The sequence below is a fragment of the Mercenaria mercenaria genome, chromosome 2 (assembly GCF_021730395.1).
Source record: "Mercenaria mercenaria strain notata chromosome 2, MADL_Memer_1, whole genome shotgun sequence".
Classification (NCBI taxonomy): Eukaryota; Metazoa; Mollusca; class Bivalvia; order Venerida; family Veneridae; genus Mercenaria; species Mercenaria mercenaria.
In genome coordinates this window covers 21,174,722-21,191,796 of record NC_069362.1, presented here as the reverse complement: position 1 = coordinate 21,191,796, position 17,075 = coordinate 21,174,722, and the positions used below count along the sequence as shown (strand labels likewise).

Here is a 17,075-nt window from a genome sequence, read left to right as displayed (position 1 = left end):
CAGTAACAGCTACACTTTATACAACAGCTACTGCCATAACAACTTTATTGAAACAAAACATTTTAACAATTACTGACAGTAAAAGCTATCACCAGTTACAGATACACCAATACAAATGTTTTATACTAGAAACAAATAATTCTAACCAAAAGTAACTTCTACTGCCATATCAGCTACACTCTAACCAAATATAACAGCTATTGCTGGTATCAGCTACATTATATTAGAATATATCAGCAATTTCAAGTTAGAGCAAATCTCTATACAACTATAACAGGTGTTGACAGTAGCTACTCTTTATCCAAATATAACATCTACTGCCATTAACAGCTACATTCTATCAAATTACAACAGCTACTGCCAATAACAGCTACTATACACTAATCCCATGTAAAAACAACAACAAGAGCACCTGCATTTCATACCTCCACATTAAATCAGCGAATATATTCCATATTGGACAATGTTACAACTTTGATTCTAGTTAATTAAATGGTAAAAGCCATTGACTGATAAGTGTTTGCAGAAATTTCAGAATCAGCTAACCTTTGACTCAATGTTTTCTAATTACATTTTAAAGATGGAATTATGTTGGTCTGATTGTCCTCCTTTTTACTAAGAAAAAATGTTAAATAATCCAACAACAGAAGTTGTAACTCCTACTTAAGTGTGATAAGTAACATACACTCCATGTTACAGTAATTATAATCATTCTAACAATACAGTTACTATTCACTAAAATCTTATAACCATACTACTTTATAGCTTAAATCAGTTTAACCTTTAGCCTGCTGGCGGCATGTGATTCTGTCTTTGCATCCATGCAGGCCGATCATGGTCTGCATTGTTTGCTATTCAGTCAGTAAATTTTCAGTGAACACCCCTTCGAATAATAAATGGTGTTGCTCAAATTGAATGACTGGCCAGTCCATTTTAGAAATTTAGCAGGCTAAAGGTTAAACAACAGAAATATACTGTGAAATCATTTACATTCATAGGGGACTTATTTTTGTGAATTTCGTGTCCCTTTCCATAAATTTCATCTTTAAATGGTAAAATCCATAAATTCACGTCTGCAAGAAATAGCCATTCTAGCCAGAACCACAAAAGTTTATGCCCTTGAAATGAAATGATTTCACAGTAATATGGTAACATTTCCTAGAGGAAATTGCTGACACAAAAATATAATGGCAGTATCATTATTACACATTTACACCTGTAATGGCCTGGGCACTGCAGAAATTAATGATAGAAAAAACTACCTGCACAAAGTAGAGCTGTCACAGGAGTGACGAATTATTCCCACACAACACGGCCCTGTAAAAGAAGTAAGCCAATGTCAAAGTCGAACCTCAAAATTAATAATGGTCACCTGCTGGTCATGATCAACCTCCCTGTTAAGTTTCATAATCCTAGGCCCAAGCGTTCTCAAGTTATCATCCGGAAGCAGTTCAACTGTTCCGGGTCACTGTGATCTTCACCTACTGACCCCAAAGTCAAACTTGACCTGTAATTTATGATGTTACATATGTGTACCAAAAATTATTTAAATCTGTCAAGCCTTTCAGGAGTTATTGTCCACAAACCATAAAAACCAACAGACCGGCCGACCGACAGACAAGCTCACTCCTATACATTTTATTACATATGGATGTCTATCAACACATTACTCCCAGCAGCATGTTACATTTTTTATCAGATATGGATATAAACTATTTAACATTATTCATGCAAGTAACAGTTCAATGGTTGCTACAGTATGACACAACTTATGGCAGGTAACTTTAAAACATAAAAAAGTTAATTTTATTAATAATCCGATAGTAACAAGTCAACAGTAGCAATGATTAGACAGTAACAGGTCAACTTTAGTAAAAACCAAAATAAAGCAAGTTAACTTCAGTAATGATTAAAAACTAACAGGTCAACTTTACTAATAATTAGACAGTAACACGTCAACTTTGGTAATGATTAGACAGTAACAGGTAAACTTTAGTAATGACAAAAATAGAGCAAATTAACTTCAGTAAAGATCAGTAAGCAACAAGTTAACAGTAGCAATGATCAGACAGTCAACTTAAGTAATGATTAAAAAGTAACAGGTCAATTTTAGTAATGATAAGAAAGTAAAATGTCATCTTAAGTAATGATCAGAAAGTAGGAAGTAAACTTTAGCAATGGTCAAATGGCAAGAAACAGTTTAAATCACAATTGGCCAACTACATCATGAAACTTTTATTAGTAGTTTTTAACCACTAGTGGTTATAAACTACAGTCAGTAAGGTTTCCCTAACAATACAAACAATGGCAAATGTCAGTTCAACACTAGTTCTTGTCACCAAACAGTTTAACAGGCAAAGAATGCCTGACATAAAGTTAATTTTAGCCATGAAAAGCCATCCCCAAGCCTTCCATAACGCTGAAAGAATCTTTAAAATCGGACCACTATGAAAGAAGATATGCCAGTTTGAATCTGAAGAAAATGGCTGATCATGGAGGCAGCTATTTAAGTGTGTTTATGACGTCATTTACATTATGAATTCTTTATTTAGCGAATAACCTTTTAAATAGATTAATTTCATGTTTCTCGAGTGTTACATGTAAAACGTCGTAATTTCTTTTGTTACAGCCACAAAATGTAGAGAAATTATTTTACAGAAATAAGTAATTACAGTTCAAATATATATCTAGAAATTTAATAAATACGCAATTTTGTTTTTGTTGCCATGGAAACAAAATGGCCGCCATTCTGATAAAATCTTTAAATGCTTATATCTTTCTCGTTTTTGTTCCAATTTTTAAATGATTTAAGAATTCCTAGAAGACAGCATTAAAATAAGAACATTGCCTTTCCCTTTAACATAAAGTAAAATTCAGATACTAGTAATGTTCAGAAACAGCTCAATATTATAGCTCCATAGAATATGCAAGTAATTTTGGACACAATTCAGAAACAGCCTAGACCTCACTTAAACAATTTGTCTTTTCTTTTGTATTTATTATCATTAACAAACAGAAGTGTCTTCCCCAATTTCAAATCTGAATGAAAAGGCATTCTTAGTTCTATTCCTCTATGAATAATCTCAAATGGGCTATTGGGCTAGATACCAGAGCAGATTTGAGGGCTAGGTGCCGAAGTAGTACTGTGTACCATTTTACTTTCCACAATAATTAATTAACTGATTTTAAATGATGAGGAAATGAAGTATGGGGTATTTGAGTGATAAAATGTATAAAATGAGCTGTCAGAGCATATAATATATTTATAAGGGTTAGAGGTCAACTTATGTTCAATCATTCATATTTGTTTAAGTTAGTTTTTATTTGTGTATGAAACATAAATAGCCTGCATTTACTTTGCATTAGCAGCTTATCTCTGTCAAATAAGTTAGTATGCATAAAATTCAACACAAAATGGCCATGTAAGTGAAAAGTCTATGTCATTTGACAACAATGTCACTGTCACCATGTCAACAACTTTCTTGTCTGTAAATCAACATTAGCAGAGGTTAAAATTGTAATCACTTGCACACAATACAACAGTTTATGCATACCATGCACTTCTATCATCAATGTCACTATAAAACAATCCTTATTGTAACAGATCCTACAATCTCTTTGGTCTGTCTGAAAATTCCTGAAGGGCCCTCGAGTCCTTCTCAAGTAGTAAACAAGACAATCACAATGACTACAGCTGTGGCCTCTTTGTGAAAACTACATATACCACAATCTATATAATAATACTTCTTCCTGGTTCTTGCAACCGATCTAGTACAGCTGTATCAACAAAGTCTTTTCCCTATACCTGTCAGTTCTATATTGCAGTCAGAATATATTTTGAGTGATTATAATTCTACAAATAAAGATGTAAGAATTCAGCAATTTATAGTTCTGCTTAAGTTTGTAGATTTCTGTCTAACTACTGTCCATCTTCTGTAAGCATTCAGTCAAGTACATATATTGCAACCTCAATATCAAGAAAAGAGGCTGATGTTTGCAGAGGTTGACATGAAAAACTATAAAGTCTGTTCTGGTTTGTTTGTCTGTGGACCGCTGTCTAACCATAGTACATCTCCCACACTTTGTCTATCTCTTTTACCCATTCCTCTGCTTTCTTTCTTGGTTCTTCTAAATAATATGTTCTGTTTGGCTGTAAAAATGTGTAAATATCATATATAATAATGTTTTTCAATGTATTATTGAAATATTAGATTGAAATACATGTATATCTGGTAATTTCATGGAGAACAAGAAACATTCAATAAACGCTTGATGCCCCCGGTGGCATCCTTGTCGATACAAAGCAACCTAAGTCCAAAACGAGGTCAAGGTCAAGGTCAAACTGAGGTCAGGTGATGTTTGAAGATGAGGAATAGTCAGAGGTTACATCTGCATTAGTATCAAGTCATTCTAGCAAGGGGTATTGATGCTAGAGGAAACGGTCCCATCTGGTTAACCAAGAGATACCTAAGTCCAAAACTAGGTCAAGGTCAAAGTCAAACTGAGGTCAGGTGATGTTTGAAGATGAGGAATGGTCACAGGTTACATCTGCATTAGTATCAAGTCATTCTAGTAAGGGGTATTGATGCTAGACGAAATGGTCCCATTTGGTTAACCTCGTAGGCAAGGACGGACAAGACAATCACTATATGCCTCCCGCATCAGTAGATGCGGGGGGCATAAAAATATCAAGTTTATTTTTCATTGGTACAAGACAGATAAAATTTGTTTTACATGTTTAATTAAAACATCTATTACTTCTGAACATTAGATTTTACATTTTCACTCATGGTTGTGTGCCTCTTGCGAATAAATTGCATCTAGTGTTCAACCTTACACTGAAACAAACAAATATCCTGGATCTATGTTTTTGTAATTATTTCATTAATATATAATTTATTTACTACTTAACCTATATTTGAGGCTTATCAAAAGTAAATGCCATGATTTAAGACTTTCATAACAAATACTCATTTCTAAATTTTCTGTAAATTTTATAATAATGTTAAATGTTATACTTACTGTATGTACAAAAAATATCTTAAAGTTCTTTTGTTCTGTCTTTAAATCTTTTGACCTGAATAATAATAGAATATAATACATTTAAAACAGAGACAGAAATGCTTCTATCTTATCATAATAAAGTTCTCTACCCCTGAAATGTTAACAGGTTCTGTTTTGCTTCATCTGCAATTTCAAAGATTATTTGGATTTACATCATTTTTGAATATCATTTCAGTTATAACCAGCACTCCTTGATTTTGTACCAGTACTGACCTGTTCTCCCCAAGTAAATGACAACTTTCCCACAAGGATCAGTGACAGGGGAGAAAACTGACTGCAGACAAACTTTCTTGTCAAACATTTTCCCTGCCAAGGTCAAATTTGTGACCTCTCGTTCCACAGTATTTTGCTCTATTGAGTTATTTGCATTGTCAAACAAGCAACAACACAGTCACTGTTGATCCCCACTAACCTAAAACTCTGGTGTTTTATATTTCAAGCAATCTTATATTGTGTCACTGTCAACATCAATATAAACTATTTAATACATACTATTTTCTACAGGTGGATGGATAGCTCAGTGGTTTGCACACTGGCCTTCCAATCCTGAGGTCGGGGGGTTCGATCCCCGGCAGCTACTTGGGAATTTTCAGAAACGCTTTTCAGTGTTTCCCACCCAACTAGAGGTGTACTGGTCAGGAACCCAGGCAATCCGTGTGTGTATCAGTGCTATACACTGGGCACTTTAAAGAACCAGGCTGTCTATTCGCAACGAGCTAGGCTAAGTTAGCTGGACAAGCCTTATCTGATTTCTGATCTCTCTGTCGTGGGGGCTTTGTCTCACTCTGTCCCTCTGGTCAGATCGCTCTGTGTCTGTACTAGTAGAGGATGAATTATGCGCACTGTGTGGCTGCATTTGAACTATGTAAAGCACCTTTGTACGTGAAATTGATCATGAAAAGGGCGCTATATAAATCTGGTATAATGATAATAATAATAATTATCAAACATTAATATATGATGAGAAACTTACCATGGAATTTGTCCCTTGTATACTTTATTTACTGGATCTACATAATATAAGTGAGGTCCCTCTGTCAGTAGGAACATTCTTCTTCTGGCAAACAATCCCTGTAATAAAAAATACAATAGAAAAAAATCATATATTTTGTAAGATAAGAAATTCCTGTGTTTACCCGAAGATTTCCACTGGCTGAGACAAGTATTACCTAATAAAAACTACTTAATCATGATTTAATCATAATGTAGCTGATAAACTATTCACATAACCTGACTACTGACGGAATACATCGGAACTGTTTAAAAGCAAAACAGGCCTAACCTTTTTTTAAACAAGAGGGCCATGAAGGCCCTGTATCGCTCACCAGACCTATTGGCCTAAAGATCATCAAGTTTAACATTCTGACCAAGTTTAATTTAGATATGGTCGTAAATGTGGCCTCTTAAGTGTTAAATAGCTTTTTTTTTCTTTGCCTCTACAGTGCAAACTACCTTTTCCTTTGATTTGACCTGGTGACCTAGTTTTTGATCCTACATGACCCAGATTCAAACTGGACCTTGAGATCATCAAGATTAACATTCTGACCAAGTTTCATGAGGATAAAGTTATAAATCTGGCCTCTACAGTGTTAACAAGCTTTTCCTTTGATCTGACCTGGTGACCTAGTTTTTAACCCAAGATGACCCAATATCAAACTCGCCCAAGATTTTATTGAGGGTAACATTCTGACCAAGTTTCATTAAGATTGGGCCAAAATTGTGACCTCTAAAGTGTTAACAAGCTTTTCCTTTTATTTGACCTGGTGACCTAGTTTTTGACCCCAGATGACCTAATATCGAACTCGTCCAAGATTTTATTGAGGGTAACATTCTGACGAAGTTTCATTAAGTTTGGGCCAAATTTGTGACCTGTAGAGTGTTAACAGTCAAACTGTTGACAAAGGACGACTGACGGCAGACGATGGACACAGGGCGATCACAAAAGCTCACCTTTAAGCACTTCGTGCTAAGGTGAGCTAAAAATCAGTAACAGGTGTCTGTAAAGCTGCAACTGTTGAGGATTTGCCACCATTTAGACATATTTCATCAAATGTTATTTTGTTAACTATTGTACAGTTTATACTATGAAATCATTTAATGCCACGGGCACTAAATATTATGGTTTTCACCAAAACGGCTGGAATGACCCAACCAGAAATCCATGAAAAATAGTCCCAAATGAATATTAATGATTCCACAGAAGGCTTAAAACAACATGCACACATTTGATTTTAATGCATGTAAGTAACAGCATGGTTTTAAGTAGGAGTGAAAAATATTGTTGCATACAAATGCAATGGCAGTAATAATAAACTATACATAACAAGATTATTTTAACAGTAGCTTAATCTGGTATGTTGTATTTGGCTCAAACAGAATTATGTGATCCAGTGTGGTAAAATTTACGAGAGCTGAATCCAACATCCCAGATCAAGCTACTGTTGTAATGACCCTTTATTCTATACCTCCATGTACTAAAAAGCATTTTACACAAAAAAATAACCACCATAATGTTACAAATAACTTTACACACTTGAAACTTTATGACATATACCCATGCTTCATTTACACAAGATTTACTGCTTGAAAAGCACAAAAAAATGTTTAAAATGAATAATAAAATAATGTAATTATCAGTAGTTTGCATTTTAGCCCTAATCATGCTGGACATGATAAATTCTGCCTTTGCGTTCAGTGTACATCATAATCAGACTGCACATATGTGCAGTCTGATCAAGACCTGCACTGTTCGCCATTCAGTCAGTATCATTTGGTAAACACCCCTGTTAACAGTTAAAGGTACTGTCAAAATTAAAAGATGGACAAGTTCATTATAGAAATTTAGCAGGGTAAGGGTTAGTGTTAGAAGTGTTGTGACAGAGAATTTTCAATTTCTTTTTAGTTATATTATTTTGTCTGAACTATTTATATCACATATGTGCAGTCTGATCAAGACCTGCACTGTTCGCCATTCAGTCAGTATCATTTGGTAAACACCCCTGTTAACAGTTAAAAGTACTGTCAAAATTAAAAGATGGACAAGTTCATTATAGAAATTTAGCAGGGTAAGGGTTAGTGTTAGAAGTGTTGTGACAGAGAATTTTCAATTTCTTTTTAGTTATATTCTTTTGTCTTAACTATTTACATCACAGGGTCATGAAAGATGCCCAGATGGGACAGGATTCCAATAAGGAATTGTTTTCTACCTGTTTGTATTTATTTTTTGAATACAAGACTTATGTTTCACAGCATTTATACATGTATATAATATTCCTGTAAACATTGGTGATTCCAGGTCAAATACTTTTGGAGCTATGCACGACACAACATTAAAATGACCAAATTTTAACTAAGTCAGTGGCCATAACTCCTACACAACTGAATTAATCCGGACGCGAAACCCCAGGTGCACAACTGCACATGTTGACTAACATTCCTGTAAACTTTGGTGACTCAAGGTCAAATACTTTTGGAGCTATGCGCGACACAACATTAAAATGACCAACTTTTTACTAAGTCAGGGGCCATAACTCCTACATGACTGGATGAATCCGGACGAGAAACCCCAGGTGCACAACTACACATGCTGACTAACATTTCTGTAAAGTTTTGTGACTCTACGGCAAATACTTTTGGAGCTAGGCGCGACACAACACTAAAATGACCAATTTTTACAAAGTCAGGGGCCATAACTCCTACATGACTGAATGAATCCGGAAGCGAAACTCCAGGTGGACAACTACACATGCTGATCAACATTCCTGCAAAGTTTTGTGACTCTACGTCAAACACTTTTGGAGCTAGGCGCGACACAACATTCTTGGAAGGACGGACGGACAAGGGCAAATCTATATGCCCCCCAAAAGTGGGGGCATAAAAACATATACAAGAGTTACCTTTCTTTTGTCAATGAAGCCTTGTTTCAGTATGAGATGTCCTTCGGTAAATTTATGATACTCATTATTCTTTGCCTGCTCTTCTAACCTCGCCTTCCTCTCTTGTTCTGTTATTCTGCAATATATTCATTTTTGAGAATTATCTCCACAGCTGATCATACACAAGTAGGCATGGCTTAAATGTAATAAGGTGTCTTAGAGCAGCAGTGCCAGAGAGCACTTGAATAAAAGAGGACCATGATGGTCCTGAATCGCTCACCTGTCCCCACATGACCCAGTTTTGAACTGAGTATGACGTTATTTTTTCTATTATTCAACATAGTGACCTAGTTTTTGAGCTCATGTGACCCAGTTTTGAACTTGACCTAGATGACCTAGATAAAAATTCTGACCAATTTTCATGAAGATCCATTGAAAAATATGGTCTCTAGAGGTCACAAGGTTTTTATATTATTTGACCTAATTACCTAGTTTTTGACCGCACGTGACCTATTTTCAAACTTGATCTAGATATCATCAAGGTGAACATTCTCACCAATTTTCATCAAGATCTCATGAAAAGTATGACCTCTAGAGACAGGGCCCACGCTGTCGTTCGCCACTCGAGCCATTTGGCGAATCTGCGATGAAAGTGGCGAAGAAAAATTGCGAGTGGTGAAAATGAAAAAAATGTTCGTAATTTGGACCGCCATTTTGTGTCAGACGTTCTAAATCGTAACCTCCGAGAAATAATGTTAAAAAAAAAAAGGTCAAAAAACAAGAGCACCGCCTTGCGGGTGCTGACGCTCATCTGATTTTTTTTGTGTAATAGAAATATTGTCCTACCCATGATTTTCTAAGTCTAAAAAGGGCCATCATTCTTGCAAAAAGCAGGATAGAGTTATGTTTCTTAATGTTCAGTGTCCACGTATGATGGTGAAAAACTGTTGCAAGTTTTAAAGCAATAGCTTTGATAGTTTATGAGAAAAGTTGACTTAAACATAATACTCAACCAAGAAAATGATTTTCTAAGTCCAAAAGGGGCAATAATTATTGCAAAAAGCCGGATGGAGTTATGTTGCTTGCTGTACAGGGTCAGCTTATGATGGTCAACAAGTGTTGCAAGTTTCAAAGCAATAGCTTTGATAGTTTAAGAGAAAAAGTTGACCTAAACATAAAACTTAACCAAGAAATCTGATATTTTCTAAGTCCAAAAGGGGCCATAAATCTTGCAAAAAGCAGGATGGAGTTATGTTTCTTGCTGTACAGGGTCAACTTATGATGGTGAACAAGTGTTGCAAGTTTTAAAGCAATAGCTTTGATAGTTTAGGATAAAAGCTGACCTAAACATAAAACTTAACCATAAAAAAAAAGTTTCTAAGTCCAAAAGGGGCAATAAATCTTGCAAAAAGCAAGATGGAGTTATGTTTCTTGATGTACAGGGTCTGCTTATGATGGTGAACAAGTATTCCAAGTTTCAAGCAATAGCTTTGATAGTTTAGGAGAAAGTTGACCTAAACATAAAACTTAACCAAGAAATCTGATATTTTCTAAGTACAAAAGGGGCCATAAATCTTGCAAAAAGCAAGATGGAGTTATGTTTCTTGATGTACAGGGTCTGCTTATGATGGTGAACAAGTATTCCAAGTTTCAAAGCAATAGCTTTGATAGTTTAGGAGAAAAGTTGACCTAAACATAAAACTTAACCAAGAAATCTGGTATTTTCTAAGTACAAAAGGGGCCATAAATCTTGCAAAAAGCAAGATGGAGTTATGTTTCTTGCTATACAGGGTCAGCTTATGATGGTGAACAAGTATTCCAAGTTTCAAAGCAGTAGCTTTGATAGTTTAGGAGAAAAGCTGACCTAAACATAAAACTTAACCAGGCAACGCCGACGCAGACGCCGACGCCGACAACCGCTCAAGTGATGACAATAACTCATCATTTTTTTTCAAAAAATCAGATGAGCTAAAAAAAAAACAGTTGACTGGTTCCGATAATTTTACCTTATAAAATTAACTTATTTCGGGATAGTACTACCCAGTCTGCGTTTACTTTACATATAACAATGTGTAATAAACATCTTGACACGCGAGCAGATGCAATTTGCAATCAATTAGCAACCGATTATCGGGTTAAAATAGTCTTTTTGTTTTGTTGTCATTACGGCAGATTAAATGATTGATGCCTTTAATTTCCATGATCAAATAATTAATAAATAAATCGGCAAAATAATGAATGGTTTGATGAATTTTTAACGATGTCGCCACCGTCAGACAGTATCTTAGTCACAGGCACGGGTCCAGTGTATTTTTTTTTTAATATAAAAATCCTTTTTTTTCACACAAATATACTTTTTTTATGTTAGTCAAATGAAAAAAAAAATGATGACAAAAAATCCGGTCACAATATCATACATGACACTGTGACCGGATTTTTGTCATCTTTTTTTTTTTTCATTTGACTAACATAGAAAGCATATCTGTGTGAAAAAAGGTTTTTTTTTTTTATATTAATAAAAAAAAAATACACTGGACCTGTGTCTGTGATCTTAGTAAGTAATTAGTAAAGGTGTTTGCCAACTTTTTTGAATGTCTTTAAAAGTTAGGAATGGATCTGAAATGTAATCCTGTATCAGGGTAGATTTCTCGGAAGCACAGAGCACCAAAAACACAGCTCCCGGGCCATATATTTACATAGTAGGCCCAAAACAAAAAGAAGCTGTAATGGAAAAATATTTCAGACAGGTTGCTTCAAACATCCAACAACATTTTAAAATACAAAACTTGCTTTAGAGGTATACCCACTTTCATTCAAAAGTCCCCCTTATATAGCTAGAATATCACCATTTGCTTATGGGAAGTAACAAAATTTTTCAACGCGCCGCGGGAAGGGAAACCTCTCCAGCACCCTCCCTACCGTTTCCGAGAAAAAAGGTGGCTCCAACTTTTTTCAGCCCAGTGTGGGCCCTGCTTGTCACTTTTTGACTGGTGAGTTAAACACAACATAGTTAATCAGATGGTTTTGTTTTGGGTTTAACACCATTTTTCAACAGTACTTCAGTTTTGTAATGGCAGGCAAGTAACATAACCAGTGTTCCTGGATTCTGCACCAGTACAAATCCTGTTCTCCACAACTAACTGCCAACTTCCCCACATGAATCAGAAGTGGAGGACGAATGACTTCAGACATAATGTCTTCTCTCAAACTGTCATGGAGAACATACGGCCCAGCCGAGGAATGAACTCACGACCCCGCACCCCATTTAGCTAAGCGAGCATGGTCTTACATGGACAACATGGTCTTAATGATTCTATGTTACTAAAAACATTGCAAACACTACAGTCTGTATGCTTGTTTTAACCATGTATACATTTAATATATATTACTCTGCACTGTGTATACTTAAAAAGCAATGACCTTCACTTCAGCAATAAGGAAGTTTGAAAAGAACAATCAATTACCATTAACTATGTAAATAATCTTAAAAATTTTGAACAGTTTTTGAGCAAAACAATATTTTTCAAAGGCAGGGATACTTATTTTAAATTGTCAGAATTGCTATATTCTTCCAGTAATCGACAAGGAAAAGGGAAATTTCCACATTTTTATACGTGTAAACAGATTATCTGAAATGGTACAGTCAATGATCTAAAATGAAAAGGCATGGAAACTTTACACATCTGGGCACCTAATGGACAGGGTCCTAAACTAAAATATATGAATAACAACCCTTTTACTGAGTACTGGTAAAACATATTCTACTTTCACTTTACAAAGTTAAATAACCAACACTTTTTTCACATGATAATGCCATCTGCTCACTTAAAGCTCTGCATAAGAAGCTCAACATATGATCCCTTGCTCTAGTGACTGATGAATAATAAAAATAATATGATACCAAAGCTATGCTTCTTACTTATCCAACTGAATATTTGAACATTTACATACATATCCTTGCTGAAAAATATAGTAAATCTGTGGTATTTTTAAATATTTTTCTGTCACAATATTTTTACAATAACTTACAAATGTGATGTTAGGATTTCCCCAATTCTTTTGTCAGTCAAGCCAGGCTGTAAAGAAAGGTAAAATGAATGTAAAAGTTCTGTCCTAGTCAACATTCAATATCTGAGCCGTGCCATGAGAAAACCAACATAGTGGGTTTGCGACCAGCATGGATCCAGACCAGCCTGCGCATATGCGCAGTCTGGTCAGGATCGATGCTCTTTGCTTTCAAAGCCTATTGCAATTAGAGAAACCGTTAGCGAACAGCATGGATCCTGACCAGTGTGCTTGGATGCGCAGGTTGGTCTGGATCCATGCTGGTCGCAAAGCCATTATAATGATTTTCTCATGGCGCGGCTCATCTGTGCATTCTTGACAATATCTAGCCTTACAGTAAGCATGCCTTCTTTTTCATCCTAGAAAACAGAGGTGTAAGGACTAACAATCCAAGATCAGATCCTGACCATCTAAAACTTTAAGTGTAGACTAAGAAATGCTGAATACTAAGGTTGCCATTACTTTATCTACCAGGCAACTGTTGCTGAAACTTTGCACAAATTTTTGTAATAAAAACAAAATATTTCAGAAAACTTCAAAAGAAGAAATGTTTTCAAATCTACAAAAGAACAATAAAACATTTTAATATTCTAAACTCTAAATCTTGGAATGAACAACAATATCACTTAAAATAAATATTATAACCTGAATTTCAGAATCTGACTATCACAATGGTACTTCATCTGGTTTTAATGTCTTACATCTTTAGGCAAATCAACTGGATCATCCAGATAGCTTTGCTCAACCATAACCCCTGCCCCTCCCTCAACCCACCTCAAACACTTAAACACAGATAATTTGAGGTCACAAGGGGATGATCAAAACGCTCAAGCTATCCAGGTTTGAGTGACTCAAACATAGAAAATATAAGGAAAATGACCGCAAACCATTTAGATATGTCAGCCTTGGTGCTTGTGCTACTGATGATCAAGCGAGTAGTGTTTCACTAGATATCAAGTCAACTGACAAATAATCCAAATATTTTAACTCCAAACCAAGGTATCTGCACATAATATGAAAGCCTTATATTGTAACGGAAAATGAACAAGAGTGCAAGAATGTCACAATATACGCCCGTCGCAGCAAATTAGCAAATAGCAGCTGTGTTTGCAAATGGAATCTTAACTTTGTGGTTGTTTAGTAATTATTGTAATTCTTTTGTTTTTCTATGTCCACAAAAAAACTCCTTACCAAGTAGAGATACCTTAAAATACACCTAAATTTTGAAAGTAACATCTATGTTCTACCACAGAAAAGTGATCTTGGTTTTTTTCCTACAGTCAATTATAAACAAGAGGACCATGATGGTCCTGAATCGCTCACCTCTTCCCACATGACCCAGTTTTGAGTATGACGTCGTTTTTTCTATTATCTGACATAGTGACCTTGTTTTCGAGCTCATGTGACTCAGTTTTGAACTTGATCTAGATATTATCAAGATAAAAATTCTGACCAATTTTCATGAAGATCCATTGAAAAATATGGTCTCTAGAGAGGTCACAAGGTTTTTCTATTATTTGACCTATTGACCTAGTTTTTGAAGGTACATGACCCTGTTTTGAACTTTACCTAGATATCATCAAGGTGAACATTCTCACTAATTTTCATGAAGATCTCATGAAAAATATGGCCTCTAGAGAGGTCACAAGGTTTTTCTATTTTATACCTACTGGCCTAGTTTTTGACCGCAAGTGACCCAGTTTCGAAACTGACCTAGATATCATCAAGGTGAACATTCAGATCAATTTTCATGAAGATCCATTGAAAAATATGGTCTCTAGAGAAGTCAAAAGATTTTAATAATTTTAGACCTACTGACCTAGTTTTTTGACCGCAGTTGACCCAGTTTTGAACTTGACCTAGATATCATCAAGATGAACATTCAGACCAACTTTCATACAGATCCCATAAAAAGTATGGCCTCTAGAGAGGTCACAAGGTTTTTTTATTATTTGACCTACTGACCTAGTTTTTTTAAGGCACGTGACCCAGTTTCAAATTTGACCTAGATATCATCAAGGTGAACATTCTGACCAATTTTTATGGAGATCCATTCACAAGTATGGCCTCTAGAGAGGTCACAAGGTTTTTCTATTTTTAGACCTACTGACCTAGTTTTTGACCGCACATGACCCTGTTTCGAACTTGACCTAGATATCATCAAGATGAACATTCAGACCAATTTTCATACAGATCCCATGAAAAAATATGGCCTTTAGGGAGGTCACAAGGTTTTTCTATTATTTGACCTACTGACCTAGTTTTTGAAGGCACGTGACCCACTTTCGAACTTGACCTAGATATCATCAAGATGAACATTCAGACCAACTTTCATACAGATCCCGTAAAAAATATGGCCTCTAGAGAGGTCACAAGGTTTTTCAATTATTTGACCTACTGACCTAGTTTTTGATGGCACGTGACCCACTTTGGAACTTGACCTAGATATCATCAAGGTGAACATTCTGACCAATTTTCATGAAGATCTCATGAAATATATGGCCTCTAGAGAGGTCACAAGGTTTTTCTATTTTTAGACCTACTGACCTAGTTTTTGACCGCACTTGACCCAGTTTTGAACTTGACCTAGATATCATCAAGACGAACATTCAGACCAATTTTCATACAGATCCCATCAAAAATATGGCCTTTAGAGAGGTCACAAGGTTTTTCTATTATTTGACCTAATGACCTAGTTTTTGAGGGCACGTGACCCAGTTTCGAATTTGACCTAGATATCATCAAGGTGAACGCTCTGACCAATTTTCATGAAGATCTCATGAAATATATGGCCTCTAGAGAGGTCACAAGGTTTTTCTATTTTTAGACCTACTGACCTAGTTTTTGAAGGCACATGACCCAGTTTCGAACTTGACCTAGATATCATCAAGGTGAACAATCTGACTAATTTTCATGAAGATCTTGTGAAATATATGGCCTCTAGAGAGGTCACAAGGTTTTTCTATTTTTAGACCTACTGACCTAGTTTTTGAAGGCACGTGACCCAGTTTCGAACTTGATCTAGATATCATCAAGATGAACATTCTGACCAACTTTCATAAAGATCACATGAAAAATATGACCTCTAGAGTGGTCAGAAGCAAAAGTTTACGGACGGACGCACGGACGGACGACGGACGACGGACACCGCGCGATCACAAAAGCTCACCTTGTCACTTTGTGACAGGTGAGCTAAAAAGTTACAGTATAGGTTATTTATAGTAACAACTATGGGAAGTTAATCTTAAAAAAAAACAAAAAAAAAACAAGAGCCGTCTCCACAGGAAGACACATGCCCCCGATGGCACTTTGAATGAATAGTTATGGCCAATGTTAGAGTTTAGGACCTTTGACCTACGGACCTGGGTCTTGCACGCGACATGTCGTCTTACTGTGGTACACATTCATGCCAAGTTATTTGAAAATCCATCCGTGGATGACAAAGATATGGACCGGACACGAATGCACTATCATGAAAAATGACCTTTAACGTCTAAGTGTGTCCTTGACCTTTGAGCTACGGACCTGGGTCTTGCGTGCCACACGTCGTCTTACTGTGGTACACATTCGTGCCAAGTTATTTAAAAATCCATCCATGGATGACAAAGATATGGACCGGACACGAATGCACTATCATGAAAAATGACCTTTAACGTCTAAGTGTGTCCTTGACCTTTGAGCTACGGACCTGGGTCTTGCGCGCGACACGTTGTCTTACTGTGGTACACGTTCATGCCAAGTTATTTGAAAATCCATCCATGGATGACAAAGATATGGACCGGACACGAAAATTGCGGACAGACCAACAGACGGTTCCAAAACTATATGCCTCCCTTCAGGGGCATAAAAAATCAAAAAAAAAAATTGTAAGTCCACACAAAAATTCTTACCCTGTAGAGATAGGTCAGAATAAAATACACCTCAACATTGGATGTAATATGCATGTTGTACTTCAGAAAAGTGGTCTCGATTTTTCCCTATGACCAGTAATGAAAAAGTTGCAATATAAGCTATTTATAGTAACAACAAAGGGAAGTAATTCTAAAGAAGGAACCTGCTCATGACACTTCG

General features: G+C 35.9%; 1 protein-coding gene across 1 annotated transcript in view; it reads right to left on the bottom strand.

Moving 5' to 3' along the window:
- Positions 1-1,677: 1,677 nt before the first annotated feature.
- Positions 1,678-17,075, bottom strand: part of LOC123563462 (3-phosphoinositide-dependent protein kinase 1-like) — a 31,592-nt gene continuing 16,194 nt past the window's right edge. The window contains exons 11-15 of the mRNA XM_045356296.2: positions 12,969-13,015; positions 8,961-9,075; positions 6,038-6,135; positions 5,023-5,077; positions 1,678-4,150 (exon numbers count right to left, since the gene is read on the bottom strand). Coding sequence (XP_045212231.1) covers positions 4,058-4,150; positions 5,023-5,077; positions 6,038-6,135; positions 8,961-9,075; positions 12,969-13,015 — 408 coding nt within the window. The 3' untranslated portion in view covers positions 1,678-4,057. The remainder of the gene's footprint in view (positions 4,151-5,022; positions 5,078-6,037; positions 6,136-8,960; positions 9,076-12,968; positions 13,016-17,075) is intronic.